This window comes from Hipposideros armiger, unplaced genomic scaffold (genome assembly GCF_001890085.2).
Source record: "Hipposideros armiger isolate ML-2016 unplaced genomic scaffold, ASM189008v1 scaffold_957, whole genome shotgun sequence".
Taxonomy (NCBI): Eukaryota; Metazoa; Chordata; class Mammalia; order Chiroptera; family Hipposideridae; genus Hipposideros; species Hipposideros armiger.
In genome coordinates, this window is record NW_017732307.1 from 431080 (window position 1) to 446758 (window position 15679).

Here is a 15679-nt window from a genome sequence, read left to right on the forward strand (position 1 = left end):
ATCTTTAAAATATATATCTATGTGCTGTTCCGATATGGATTTTTAAATATGTTAATTTACTTAAACCTAAAGCTTATGCACTTACAATTGTACCACATAAGCTGGAGCAGTGTCCCTCCTCCCACCCAGAATGTTCAATTTTTCGTGTATTTTCCTAGTCTTGCTGGATGTTAGCCAAACTTAAGTTAGTGTTTGATACAGAAGACAGAATATAAAGCTGTAAGACAGAAAATTTATGTTTTGTCCTCAGTTCCTTATATGTGTGAGTTTAGATAGGTCACTTAACCTCTCCATATATTCATTTTCACCAGTGTAAAACTAGGGACCATGCCCTCTATATATCTCTAAAGGCAGGAAGAGTAAACGAGACACAAGAGAATTTTGTAAGCCCTTCTGAACATACATATCAATCTGGAGTACAGCTGAGCCTGGCTGTGTAACTTATCTTTTCAAGTGCTAATACCGTTAAGTCAATGTCTTTTGGTGCCAGGAACCTCATATCTCTCCCTCTCCTAGAGTACATCAGAGAGGTAGCTCTTCTGATCTGTGCAGAGGGATGGCCATCTTCTTCCTCAGTAAACACAGTGTTTACTGAGGAACTTTGAAGGTTTCTGCCAACCCCCCAACCCCTCCCCTGCCCACGCCAGCGTGGTATGTGGTGTGCAATCACAGGCTAGTTTTGGATTACTATGAGGCCGGTGACTAGAACACAGTGTGGTAGGGACTGGAGGCTCTCAGGCCTGGCTTTCCTCCTAAACACTCAGTCACAGCTCTTGAGCAGCAGCTTCCTTTGAGCCTCTAAAAAATGCCCAGAAAACTGCCCTGCCATCCACGTTTGCTGGCAAGCGTAGCACCAGGCATATGGCCAGTTTGAATGGTATTGGGAAGACATATGGAGAGAGAATTTTTTCCCTCCAACAGGCTTTATAACTTCAAAGGGATAGTTGGTTTGATTATCATTATATCAGCCAAGCACCTGACATCTTTGACCCTCTACAATTTGCCAGGCATTCTGTCTGGCATTCTGAGGAATTAAAAGAGGTAAAACATCACCCCATCCCCCAGGGCCTGAGATTAGACAGACATGGCAAAACAAATAACAAAATAATTACTCAAAATAGTCAGGAAAGGTGGTAATGATCGTTGTCTTTTGAAAATCTAAGAAAGGAGGGCATGTGCCAATAAGAATCAGGGATGGCTTCACAGAGCAGGTGACGTGGGAACTGAATCTCCAAAGCTGGATTTATTTTTGGATAATTGGAGAGGAGTGACATAGCAATAGTATGAATAAGAGCTTTTTTCCGGAGATGTTCATAGAAAGGTAGGCAATAAGAATGGTAATAAGGTTGACAAGATTACTTAGGAAATTTTTGTTTAGTCATATATTTAACAACATTCGTTCAATATTTGCTATAAGGTAGGCATCCTATTAAGAGCTGGATATAAAGTGATGGGCGAAATAGACCAAGTTCTTGCCCTCTTAACAGCTTACCTTACAGTCAGGGAGGTAGCCAATAAATAGGTAAACCAACACATAAATAAGTAATTCTAAAATGCATGGTGCTATGTAGGAAATGTTTTGCTGCAGGAAGTGCAAAAACCTAGGTAAGTGCCCTGGGAATGGCCACACCATGAAGAGATACTTATTAAACTGAAAGCTAATGGACGACCAGGATCCAGTCACTGAAAGCATGGAGAAGCCCATTCCAGGCAAGAAACACAGGGAGGGAAGAGTTTGATACACTTCATATACAAAGGAAGCCAGGGAGGTTGATTGCATAGGGTCTTAGTCATAACATTTTTAACATGTTTCTTATGGGTCATGTAGAATTCTTGACATCTTCATATTGGAGTACTCATGTAGTCGGTACTAGGTTTGTTAATGATGACTCTTACACATTGCTGTATAAATTAATTAGGTAAGTAGAAGTCAAGGCAATGAATACTATCTTCATCATCCAAAATTTAAAAGGGACAATGTATCGATATACATTTATTTTTTTTAAATGATTCCTTGAACTATTAACAAGAATTGGTAAGATTGATCATGTGAATACATATGTAAATTATGATCTTTTGGTAATGTAGGTAAAGTACTGATACAGCAAAAAAATAATAAGTTCAAATTATAAGGTACATTTTCTCTGTAGTAAGAAATATTTGTGATGATATCTTAATTCTTAAGACAATATATTGAAAGATGATCATGATGCAGAGAAAATCCCTTATTACAGCGTTCTGTGATATGTGAAAATAGGAGTGACATTGCAGAGTACAGTCAAGTCTAGACTAGACAAACATCTAAAGCAGTTTAGACGGCCAACATCTTAAGCAGTTGACCTTAGTAATTCAAAAGCAACATATAAAACATTATACGTGTGTATGCATGTGTGATGTGAATGTGTAAAAACTTAATTGACCCATCTGAGCCTCGAATTTAAAAGTGAATACAATTTTATTATTAATATTTTAGAAGTGTTAATCCAGAGCTTCTAATACATAGATTAACACCCTCCAAATCACTGTGTATATCTACTGCAAACTGTAAAGAGGGATTTTAAAAGCTTCCAAATGGATTCTTATCCTTTCATCCTTTTATTTGTGATAGTAACACTTGTGGGTTGAGAAATTAGATGAAAATAGTTGGACTTTATATTCTCCCTTTTATGCAAAACTTTGAAAACTTTCATAAATTAAACCTCTTATTGCCCCTGGGAAATCACAAAATGCACAATTCTTGTAGCATCTCTTACCATGTTCTGTGCTGGCCAGACACTTAGTTCTGTTTTAAGTTCTATTTAAAATCATCTTATATAATATATAAGAAAAAGTACATTTTTTTGAGCATATCTAGAATGCAAGCCCTCCAGCACAAGATTGTAGAATATTAACACTCTGCCAACCTGGACCTTACAAAGTTATTTTGAGTCACTTTGTGATTCTTTGATTCATTACCTGTAGTTAGATTATTCCTATCTGTTTATTTAAAAATAAGTCCTATTTATTAGCATATGTGTACACATAAAAAATGAAATATAAACCTGTTTCAAGTTTCTCTAAACTTTGTCATATCTTTTAAGAAACTCTTGGTGTTCCACATGCCATTTTTATTTGACTACATATGGTATATCTTAACTAGGAACACATTAAATGGATTCCATTGTGTCCAAATGGTATCTTCAACATGAAAAAAGGTGAAAATGTATGAGGATATTCTTTGGGAAGTGAGGCTACTTTGGAGTTCTGTTTTATTTTGTTGATAATGATGTATGGTTCTGGGATTGACAGCCATCTTTTGTGGTGATGACATATGGGAAAAGTTAGCATTTATTCTTCTTTAACGTTTTACTGGCATCTTTAGAATGTTATAAAACAAACTGTTTACTACTTAGTAGCTAAGCATTTCCCCTTCTTTGTTTCTTTAATTAACGTATTGATCTAAACCAAATCTATAGGATCAAGCTTATTGAGACAGACTTCCTGTGCCTCCATCATTGCTACACTCCCTACTTTTTCAGTAAATAAAATATGGACAAAACTGCAACATGTGGAGGCTGAATTATCTATTAAAGATTTTTGCCAACAGTACCTTAAAGATATTTCAACAATAATTGTGCTTTATCGCTTTTTCTGTGCCTGTGCATGTAACGAGGTTTTTAAAAAGACCAAATACAGCTTTCTGATTTCCATTTAATGGAAGAAGTAATAAAGTTTAATTGTATACTTGAGCACGGGGCATCATTTCCAGTACATCTGATCAATAATTCATCGATTGCCTTTGGCTCAAAGTAATATTTGAAATAAAATGGAGCCAGTGGGAGCTTATCTAAAAGTAGCTTCACCATTTCTATTAATTACGTTTTTCCTGAATTTGGATCATTAGGCTACCAAAGTGACGGCAGATGGTGAACAAACTGGACAGGATGCGGAGCGGACCAATACAAGAGCAAACTCCTTAGGAGAATTCATTAAGGAACTTGCCCAGGATGCCGAAGGTATTACAAAAGTCACAATTTAATCATTATTTATCCTAATGGACGCATAGAAAAAGGGATTACACATGATGGAAATTTTCTAGTAAGAGGTGACGTTTCTAAATTTGAGGGTTGGGTTTTAAAAGTATTTTGGTCAAGATATTCAAGGACATTATCTGCTACAACCTACAATGTTAAATTAGTGACAAGAGCCAGTAAATTAGTAATTATGAGTGCAGAATAGCAGTAAATTGAATGTATTCCTTCAGGAATGCTCTAATATTTAAGGAATGTCTATTATGATTAAATAACTAATGGGAAACTTATGCTTTGCTATTATTTGTATTCAAAACTAGTTAAAAGATGTTTATTTTTTTTAAAGCTAATTTTTATCATCCTCCTCAGTACATTAAAGCAGCACTTTAATTTCTCAAAATGGCTTTTAAAACACTTGGTGCTGGTTTTTAATGAACATCTGTTGCTTGGGATTTGGATGAGCTCACTACCTTACCAAAAGCTGTACTGCTTTCAGTCCACAATTCTCTAGGAGTTACTTCTTGGCATCTGTCAATGTGATTGAGAATCAAAGTGGAAGCCATCTTTGGGCAAAACCCCAAATTAAGAAACTCTTAAAGAAAATAGATAATACAAACAAACAAACCCACTAGCTCTTAAATATCTATTAGTATATAATAAACATGCATTCAAGTTTAGAAAATAAGAAAAAGTTGTTGTTTTTGCTTTAAAAAAAATAAATCATTTTTATTGCTCTACAATGTTATGCAGTTTAGATAGTTTGGTTTGTAATAAAGCCATGCAAGTCAGGACCTGAGATAAATCTTCAAGGCAGATCCTGACAGGTAACTCTTAGAAATCACTGGCCAAGAAGAGAGAGAATCTCCCAAAGATTCCCCACTGCGAGAAGCAACAGAGTTTTAATCTGAGGCATAATCTGAGGCAAAACATGTCAGGACCTGAAACAGAAATCGCTTGTACCAGAACAATCTCAGTTAACTCATGTGATTTACCTTCTACCTGATGAAGCTGTGCTTTTCCTGGTTTTATTTTCCTTTAATACCACATGAAGTGTCCACCTGCCTCCCAACAAACAAACAAACAAACAAATCCCCTTGCAAGTAGAGCAATTTCACTCTGACTGGACCCCTGAAGGCACTAGTCAATACTCCAGGAACTTTCCTTTTCTTTCCACCTCAACCTCAAACACTCACCACCCAGCAGCCTGTCCTGGGAACTCATTTTGATCATTTCAAATATTTGATCAGTTAAACATTGGGTATCTTCCAGTATACTCCAGTATTAGCACCTCCGGGTTTGTGCACTGCACAAAGGTCACCAGCAGGGGGCAGAGAGAGAATGATATGTAACCCACGCTTTGCTCACCATCCACATTCTATCCAGCAGAGGAAAGGGTTCAGTATCATCAAAGGTGTCTCCCATTCCCTAAATTGTGCATCAGTCAGGAAGTCTGTATGTCCAGATGGGGCACCTTTTTCTAATTCACATGGAAGTGCCCTGTGGGATGGCTGTGATCTGTACCTGAAGAATATGTAAACACTACTACTTTCTACTAGCGGGTACTAACATAAATAATAACAAAAATGATAACCACAGCCTTTTATAAAAGAACTGGCAAAATTAAGCCAATTGTCAAAATTTCATGAAAATTTAAATTTGAATATGCCAGAGTTAAACTAAATCCTGACTGAGGTGTGTATATATACTACAAGGCTTGTGGTGTGGGGGGATTTTTAAAACAGTAAAGGAAACTCACCAAAAGCTTTAAGGAGGTAATGTAACATACCCACACCCTTTTTTTCTCTTAAATCTACAATAATGTGGATAATCAAGTACTTTTAGGTTTTATTAGTGGCAGTAAATTGCTGTGGGAAAAGTGAATGCTTCAGCCTGGTATTATCTATGTCAGTTTTATTTTTAGATAGATGAAATACCTTACTCATCCTATCTTTTACCACAAGTCATGGACCCTTTACAGATAATCAACTTCTATTAATCTAAGGCATTTTTAACTCACTATAATTTTTAAACTCTACTGTGCTGACTCCTGATTAGATCACAAATAGACAATATTCCATGCACTATTAGAATCAATGAGTGAATATATATATATATATATATATATATATATATATATACCCATTAGTGTATGTCCTAACATATAATAGAACTTAATGAATATAAAAGACACTCTTTTTTCCTGTTTTTCAGATCACAGTATTTGTCATTCATGGTAAATTTACCCATCAGAGGATATTTTTTTCCAACTTCAGTATGAAAAACAGCTTTGCTTCTCCTGAGAAATTAATTTATTTGCATGTTACAGTTACTGTGTATCTCTTAAGTATCCCATTTTTGTTCCCTCCTATGCCTTGGCTACTAAGATGCTTAGCGCTAGATTTAGGATCCATGCACTGAGTGTTATGGTATGCCTTTGTGTGTATTAATATTTGTCCTGATTTATATTATTTTAAAAAGATTTTTCCCATTTCCTTTTATGTTAATTTTATCTAATTTTTTAAAAAATTAAAACTGTTTTAAATTCACTTAGAAATCAGGTAGAAATAAATGATTTTAAAAGACATATTTCTGTTACAATTGTTTTCAATACTATTGAAAACATACTGAAGTAGTAGCGTATATCTGTGAATCAGAGATTAACACATTCATCTTTAGTTTAAAAGTCCTCAGAGAGTTTCTAAATTCCATAGATAGGAGCAGTGGAACAATCAGACCTCTTCTATTAAAATTATGCTTTCTTTCTTAATATAGCATTATTTTTCTAAAGCAGTTTTTGTATACTCTAATAATTTTTCTAATTGCTTATATATTACTTTAATTTAAAAGAAATGATGCATTTCGAAAAGCACAGCTATCTTTTCCTTTCTCTCTGATATCATTTTTTTTCCACCAAATTTTCCTCTGCAGGAGTTTAGCTTTGAGAATAGACCACAAGAGAAATAGGAGGCTATAAGTCACAATCCTCCCTTTCTCAATACCACCTAAGCCCAGAATCTAAAGTCAATCAGATTTTTAAAAATCTAATCAAAGCTAATTTATATATCCATTTAATAAAGGAAAAACATTAGCTTTGGCAGGTTGCAAAGCGGGGTTTATCCTTTCATTCACAAAAGAAAAATGAATGCAAATGAAGTCAATGGTTACTTACATGCTACAATTGGTTAAAATCAACTCTACAGACAGGCAAGAACTCAAACCAAATGGCTATATTATAGGTAGAGCCAAATCAACTGCTGCTTTCTCGAAGTCTAAGAAGTAGAAATCTTCTTAGACGTAATCATTAGCATTCTAACCTGGTTCCCACATAGTCTGCTGGATCAAAGAGCCTTCATATCAGTCAGTCTATGATCACTGTGTTTCCTTAGCAAACATGACACAGCCTAGGTGCTATCTTACTGAAACATGGGGGTGGGAGCTTGAGAAGCTTCTTTGGTATATGTCAAGGGATGACTGTTAGCCAGTTGACCAAGGGAGAACCACTCTCACTAACTTCTAGGAATATAGCACCTGAGTAATAATTTCTAGCAGGAGGCTAAGAGTGGCCATGTTTTTCTTTAAAACACCCAATTCAAATTGTTCTGCAATTTAAACTATGGCTATCAGGAATAGGGGTTGGACTATAGCAACTTTCCAACCAAAGGCACTTATTATGGAAAGAGAATTAGAAAAATTCATTTTGGAAAGGGTAGAATTACAGATGGAAACTCAATTCCTTCTGTTGACCCAGTGATTCTCAAACTCTGGCATGCATCTAAAGCTCCCAGAGAACATGTTAAAATACAGATTGCTGGTCCCCACTCCTGGAATTTTTGACTCAGTAGGTCTGAATTTCTAATAAGTTACTAGGTGATATCGATGCTCCTCATTTGGGGATCACATTTCAGGACAACTCTACTTACCCGCCATGCCACACCATGCCCCATGGGTGCTCAATTTGGCCTGGCCACGTATGTGTACCCATTTCAGGAGCTTCGCCCATTATATCCCTGGAATAGCTCTTTTCAGTGTCAATCAGAAAAGTTTCTCGAAGAATAGAAATGAATTGGCAGAACTCTTTTTGTCTTAAAGAGGTCTCAGGATATAACCTTGAATGGTATAAAGTGCCACTTGGCCAACCCGCAGCCTTCATTCTAGGGATTCTCATAGGTAATATTATATAAGTAAGGGTTTGGCAAATGAAAAGGTTAAAAAAAAACCATCTCCTTTCAACTTGTTAAATTAATGTTCCATAGAACACACCTCAGGAAAACTTGGTCTAAAACTAATGGTAGAACTGCAAAAATGTTTCAATTCACCAGTTTTTCAAATTTTTATTTGACATAGCATTCTTTTTTCAAATGAAAATTTTTCCCAGAATACCAATTTATAAAAGAAATTCTTGGCAGAATAGACATCGTTTGTAAAATATCTGAAGCACCTGGGGTATCCTAAATTTGTGAAGAGCACAGTTTGAAACTCCATATTATGCATAATAAACACAAAGCCTTATGATGGACGTTATTGCCAGAAGGCATCTTTGAGCCCCTAATCTATAATGCTTGTCCCCAGACCAGTGCTCCTTGCCTCACTTCTTTAAAAACATGAACACAGGACTGCGTGGAAGTTCAAACCCAGGTTCATTTTTAGATATCACACCACCAGTAGTATGTCTGTACTCAGTATTTAAATTTACAATCGATTGAGTATGATTGTGTCTTACCAATGTAGACCTTACGTTTTCAGCTTCCAAGTGTTAGGCTACATCTCAACTTTTACCCCTTACCTGAAAGCGATTTGAGCCACTTCTTTCTCTTTGTGTTTCTCAAAAGGAAGAAACACCATGCTTTAATTACCGGGCCCTCAAAAAGAACTCTAATATGAAGAACTATGTCCCATGTCCCTGTTTGCTAAGGATGTTGTATTAAATAACTGCCTTCGCTTCCCAGCAGGAGCACTTTGGCAGGCTCCATTTCATCTGAAGATGGTGGGGCAGAGCAGGTGCTGAGGGGCGTTTTTGCCTGTGGCATTTTTGTTTACTAATTTGCAAAATTTCTTTTACCTCCCACAGCTGTAAATGAAAAAGCTGTAAAACTAAATGAAACTCTAGGAATTCAAGACAAGGCCTTTGAGAGAAATTTGCAAGCGCTTCAGAAAGAGATTGATCAGATGATGAGAGAATTGAGGAGGAAAAATCTAGACCCACAGAAAGAAGTTGCTGAAGATGAGTTGGTGTGAGTAGATGCTCTATTATGTTTTCGTTGGATCACTTGATAACTTGAGCCTTCCAAAATGTTGCTTAGAGTTTTGTAAAATTTCCGTCACATACTTTGTTTGCTATTTATTTTTTATTTACTTAGTTATCATTTATCTTGCTGTAAAATAGATTGAAAGCATGTTTTTGCCTATATATAAATAATCAAGTAAATGATGATTTTTAGTGTAGTACCTTTTATAATTAGGCTAATGGGCATGCTTTATTAATTGCCTGTATTAGAGACTTTTAAACTATCAATAGTTTTGTTGTTGCTGTTTTTTTAATCAAAATACCTTTGGATAAAGCTATGAAATTAGCAGGCCATCTTATATATTTTATCATCTCACAAAACACTAAATAAAGAGTTGTCAAATAATAAATGATTAATACTCTGAAATAAGGGTTGGGAATTGAGTTTGGAAATAGTAATAGGGATTTTACCAATGCTAATTAACTCCTGTGACCACACACTCAATAAAAAATACATTTTTACATTCACAGTCATGTAACTTCAAAGTGATAGTGTTAGTAAACATAAATAATGTATATTAAACTAACATGAGCAACATCCGAGAACTTGTTAGAAATACAAATTACCAAACCCAACCCCAGACCTATTGAATCAGAAACATTGGGGATGAAGTCCAGCAACGTTTTGACAAGTACTTTAGAGGATTCTGATGCCTATTAGTTCCAGAACTGTTTTTCAAGTATTTACACTTTTCTTAAAGACTCAGATATTATCACTTTAGGAACGCTATTAAGTTAAACTCAGGAAACTACTAGATCACTCAGAAGAAAAAGAAAAGTAGATCAAAATCATGATTTTATATTAGCACATCAATACCATAAGAGTTCTGTTCACAGTTTCTGACCAAAGATATCAATATTTTATATCTCATTTTATATATTCATACTTTATATTTAAAATAACAGAGAAAATATCTCATTATGTTGTATCAGGTAGATTTTTATTTTGGTATGTGAGGTAACTCATGAGCCTCATTTCATCAGTCAGATTATAGAAAATATGAGATCCTTCCCAATTGAAAATTTATATTACTTAACCAATGAATAATGTGTGGATTTGTTGTGCTTTAATTTTAGTTGTAAGTGGTCTCACCACTTTTCAGGTGTCAGTTTTCAACTTGGTTTTGCATATGCTCAGTCTTCTTTAAGTACTGTCTTATTTTTCCATTCTTTTCATGTTAGCATCTCTTTGTAACAGTTTACCCATAAACCGAACCAGTGATAAGAGCTGATTGTCTGTTATTGGGCGGGGGTGCTTGCAGAGCTGCAGAAGGCCTGCTGAAGAAAGTGAAGAAGCTGTTTGGAGAGTCCCGAGAGAAAAATGAAGAAATGGAAAAGGATCTCCGGGAGAAACTGGCAGACCACAAAAACAAGCTTGATGAGGCTTGGGACCTGTTGAGAGAAGCTACAGATAAAACCAGAGAAGCTAATCGCTTATCCACAGCAAACCAGAAAAACATGACTGATTTGGAAGTGAGTCTTAGGGGCTCTTTCATCTGAATCTAGGGGTGCGGGGTGGGGGGTGACCATGGCTGGCTGAGTCAAGTTGATGCACATTTCTCTCTCTCTCTCTCTCTCTCTCTCTCTCTCTCTCTCTCTGTCTCTCTCTCTCTCTGTCTCTCTCTCTGTCTCTCTCTCTCTCTCTCTCTGTCTCTCTCTCTCTCTGTCTCTCTCTCTCTCTTTCTTTCACACACACACACACACACACACACACACACACACACACACACACACCCATCTCTATCTCTATTCAATACTTAATATGGAATATTGATCACTTTTTCCAAGAGTAAATTCAGCACTTATGATGGCACAAACCTGTACTGGGTATATAGAAAACAACTTTCCCCCCAAAACATACTTACCTTTGCTGTTTTCAAAATATTTAAAAATATTTAACCCCAACAGATATGAAAACAGCAGCAGACCTATATCTCTTCTAACATATAATCTCACCGTCAACTATAACTGAAAACTCCCTGGCATATGTTATACTTCCAAATATGTTTGTGGAATGACAGTTTAAAATTAATCTGGATTTTTTTTTTATGTACTTGCTTCTTTTCATTTTTCTTTGGATTAAAAAGAGGGCAAATTAATTTTTTTAAGTATTTTTTTTTTCTCAGTCCCTCTTCCAAGACTTAGCCTTGTCATTCTGATAGAAGATTGAAGAGACTCACTTTTTCTTTAACTGATGTATCTAATCTGAACCAATTTGGAGTCTATTGATATACTGGCAATATTAAAGAAAAAGCACCATCTCGTGAGGCAGGGTCCTGGGCCATTGTCATGTCATGATTCGTCTTGCTCGGTTACACACCAATGGTGTAACTTATCTGGAGGTACACCTCTTCATTCAATGGCAACAGTTTAAGACATTAAAATTACCTGTGTGGAAAGTATAATAAGTGTCTGGGAAGTATTTCAAGAAGAGTTATAGTGGCGCAGTAAATGGTGCATTCAGCTATTCCTTCCTTTTAGTGATGTTTAAAACTAGACGTCATCGTTCTTGGGACCCCTCTTAAGATGTCCAGAGCTTATGTGGTCAGCATTGAAGTTCTAAGTAGTCCTTTTCATATTTTCATTTGCTCTGCCATGCTTAAGTAAAGGCTTATTAAAGTTTCCTGGAGTCAATAAACTGATTAACATGAGTAAGGCACAGCTTAGTTAAGGTGGTTTGCCAAAGCTGATTAAAGTTGATTACCAAGGTTGGTACTAGATGGGCTAAAAAATCACCTGGAGTGTTTGTTAAACAGGTATGTTCCCTGGGCTCTCGCCCAGAGCCTGAGTTGGCTGGTTTGGGATGTGGCCCAGAGTCCATATTCCAAAATTGTCGCTGGGTTAATCTGATATGCATACAGGTTTAAGAACAACTGACACATTGTATCATTTCATTGAATAATTTTCAAATACATGACTTTTTTTGCCTGTTTCCACCAAGAAGGTGACATAGTTAAGACCCAACTCAAATGATTTTTTTATTTTAAAGGAGGTATGCATATAATTTTTATTATTAACATTTATCAAGTCCCTGCTAAGTTCAGGAGATGTGCTAAACACAAAATGGATAATTTCACATGAATCTAGGGTGTGGGGTGGGGGTTGGTCCTCATGGTGTGGTCCTTGGAATAGCAGCATTAACATCACCTGGAAACTTGTTAAAAAAGCAAATTCTCAGGCCCCACCCAAAACTATCAACTCAGAACCTGCAAGTGTGGCTCAGCAACCAGTGTTTTAAAACTGTGTCCAGCTTTTCAGCTGCTGCCTTAAGTTTGAGAACCATTGGTATTAACAATAAAGCACTATCTCTGATGACTTGTAGTGACTTGTATTTAGTGGGAGGTACACACAAATACACCATTCTATACACTAGAGTAATTATAGAGGCAAACAAAGGAAGGGCATCTAAGTCATCTCTGGGTTCAGGATGGGCTTCACAGAGGACCTGACACATGTGTTATATCTTGAAGGGTGGGCACTAGCTTGTCAAAATAGAAGAGGAAAGACATTCCGGAAATTAAGGAAAAACACATGCCAAGACACAGGAAAAAAAAAAAAAAGTAAGACATTTTGGGGAAAATTTGATCAGATTGGAATGAAGATTGCATGTGAACAAGTGAGGGGATAGAAAGCCAGTAAAGATAGAGAGGGTCCAGACCTTGGGTTTTAAGAGAATTTCATTCTGAGACTGATCTAAGGAATTTTGTTTTAACCCTGAAAGCTATCAGATGCAAATAGAATATTGGAATCATGGATTAAAATTACACTTTTGGGATTTATGAGTGGTTTGTGTAAACAGGAGAATTGGTTTCATAGTGGAAAATAATGTGATATAAGGCTAGGAAAGTAGGCTGGGATAATATTTAAATGCCGGTCAGACACCTACCGTATCACTGTGGTGTGGGTAAACAGGAAGTTTGTGGTTGAATAGGAAAAACTCTTGGCCTCATAAAACTTACTGTCTCCTAAAAATTCAGGCATTAATCTTTCACTGTATGTAATCCTGTGATTAATATGGTTTGGGAGAATCAGCAACAGATTCACAGAAATGATGGAGCAACATGGGCCTGAACACAGAGCTCTGAAATTATAAGTTGATCTCAGGAAATGGCACATAAAGAAATAACATTCATAAGTTACAGAAAAGCCTGTGGCAGAAGGTAGCTCTGGAAACAGTATTTGGAATCAGATCATAGGAAGCTTTGAATGGAGCCTTCTAGAAGTCGACGGGGTTAGAAGGGCATTTCCAGCAATGGAGGGAAGGCAGAGGGAACTTTGTGCCAATGGGCAAAGAGGAAATGAGCCATTCAATTAAGCAAGGGAACATGTATTGAACAATCAGTCTCCAAATCTGCCATTATAGCCTTGTAAAAGGAAGGATTGTGAAGAAAGTAAAGAGTGAGTTGCTAGATAAAAGATAGATAGGAAGATAGCTTTTGCAGGTTTTTAGTTCCCCTACACAGACACACACACACACACACACACACACACACACACACACACACACACACAATGTGTTAAACTTACAGATCTCTGGAATGAATTAAGATCTAATTAGAAGTCAAAAGTAGAAATATAATCAACTTTGGAATCCAAACAGAATCACTTAATTATGCTTATAACATACGTTTGGAGAATAATTTTCTATACATGGGCCTCTTTTTTGTTCCTCAAACACTCAAAGCTTGTTACCTTAGGAATTTTAGATCCTATATCATTCTCTATTCACTCCCTCCCTTTATTTAGCTTTATATCCTCATCATTGCTTAAAAATATATATTCATTTACTTTTTTTTTTTCTCCCTAATCCAGACAAGCCATGAGGAGCATATCTTTTTGTTCACTGTATCCCCAGGGCCTAGGACAGCGTCTGGCATAAAGAACAGAAACATTTTTTTCTTCAACAAATAAGTGCCATAAAACAAACAGAAATGCATGTTATATGCATACTTTTATTACTATTTGGGGGCTCCAAATCTCCATCTTTCGTTGGTTCAAAGCTAGATTTTATCAGTGTCTAATGTGAAAATGAGCCCCCTCTGAAATCTCCTTAATCTCTAGATCATTATTTCTGCTTCAGTATGATAAAGAACACATCTGGATATTGCATAACAATTAATTCCCTAAAGTAACTTGAATAGAGCTTTTATAGAGATTCTAACTCACTTCTTAATTGAAAGCTCTTCACTTAATGTATGTGTGGAAATATTTTTCCTTCCATTGGTATAGCATTTTAAATTACTTGATTCATTAATACGAATAAGCTGTGTTGAAAAAAAAGTTCTTGAAAGTCTATATGTGGTATAACATTAAAGCAGTTAATTCAAAAGCTAAGGGCTAAAACTGGAAGTTATGTAAATTTTATATAAACAATGTCAGACCCTTGGAAAATAGATATGACATAATCAGGGGCATCAAGACAAACCCTACGTTTTTTGTCCCTGAAAAGGGAATGACATATTTGAAACTTCCTCTGCATTAGCCAGTGATGGGAGTAGCTGATGAGCCAAGTGTCACCAGTTCAAGTCCCAGCAATGGATTCTTATTTCATTTATTCATTCAAAAATATTTATTGAGGAAACTCTTCTAATATTGGAGATACAATGAGGCATAAGACTATTTTTATGGAATTTATATTATAGTGAGAGATAGTCATTAAAGCAATAAATAAATAGTATGTAATGTGGCCATAAACTCTGGAACATGAGCATCTGATATACATAAAAAGTGATATATTCAGTGGCACTGCATGATGCATTCAATCTATTAGCCTTCATCAGCTACATTCAGTTCAATAGGCTGTGTATTTCCACTAGTTCCTGTACATGCATTTTGTGATGAATTGGTATCACTGATTTTTATTAAATAACATGAGCTTTTATCAACTCCCTGAAGAAGCAATCAGGATGGTTCAACCTATGCAAAAAATAAAATAATATTATCTATGTTTATATGGTTTATGGCCACCCAATAGAATACAATTTAGATAAATGAGTGTTAAGAAGGGGAACAAAATGAGATAATTATAATAGTCAACAATCACATCATGTTACTGTGTTTGTAAGGCAGTGTTCTAAGCCAGTTTTTCTCAAATTTTACTGTGTATATCATCGGGGGTTTTTGTAAAATGCAGGTTCTAAGTTGATAGTTCCGAAAAAGGCACTGAAATGGCGCATTACTAATACAATTCCAGGCAGAGCTGGGATCCCAGTCTGGTCAGGCTGTTGCCTGAATCCAGTTTGTAGTCACTATCTTCTAGTACATAGAAAATAATTGGGATGAAAATAAGTGCTATTTTAGATACGTGATCAGAAAAGTGACCATGAGCAGAGAATGGAGGAGGAAATAAGGCAGAGGACTAGAGAAAAGCACATGGTTGAGGGAA

General features: G+C 36.0%; 1 protein-coding gene across 1 annotated transcript in view; it reads left to right on the forward strand.

The window, feature by feature from the left end:
- Positions 1-15679, forward strand: part of LAMA2 (laminin subunit alpha 2) — a gene marked incomplete at its 5' end in the record, with an annotated part of 435223 nt that overhangs the window by 307400 nt on the left and 112144 nt on the right. The window contains 3 exons of the mRNA XM_019630849.1: positions 3884-3995; positions 9079-9241; positions 10557-10767. Of these exons, the coding sequence (XP_019486394.1) occupies positions 3884-3995; positions 9079-9241; positions 10557-10767 (486 nt within the window). The remainder of the gene's footprint in view (positions 1-3883; positions 3996-9078; positions 9242-10556; positions 10768-15679) is intronic.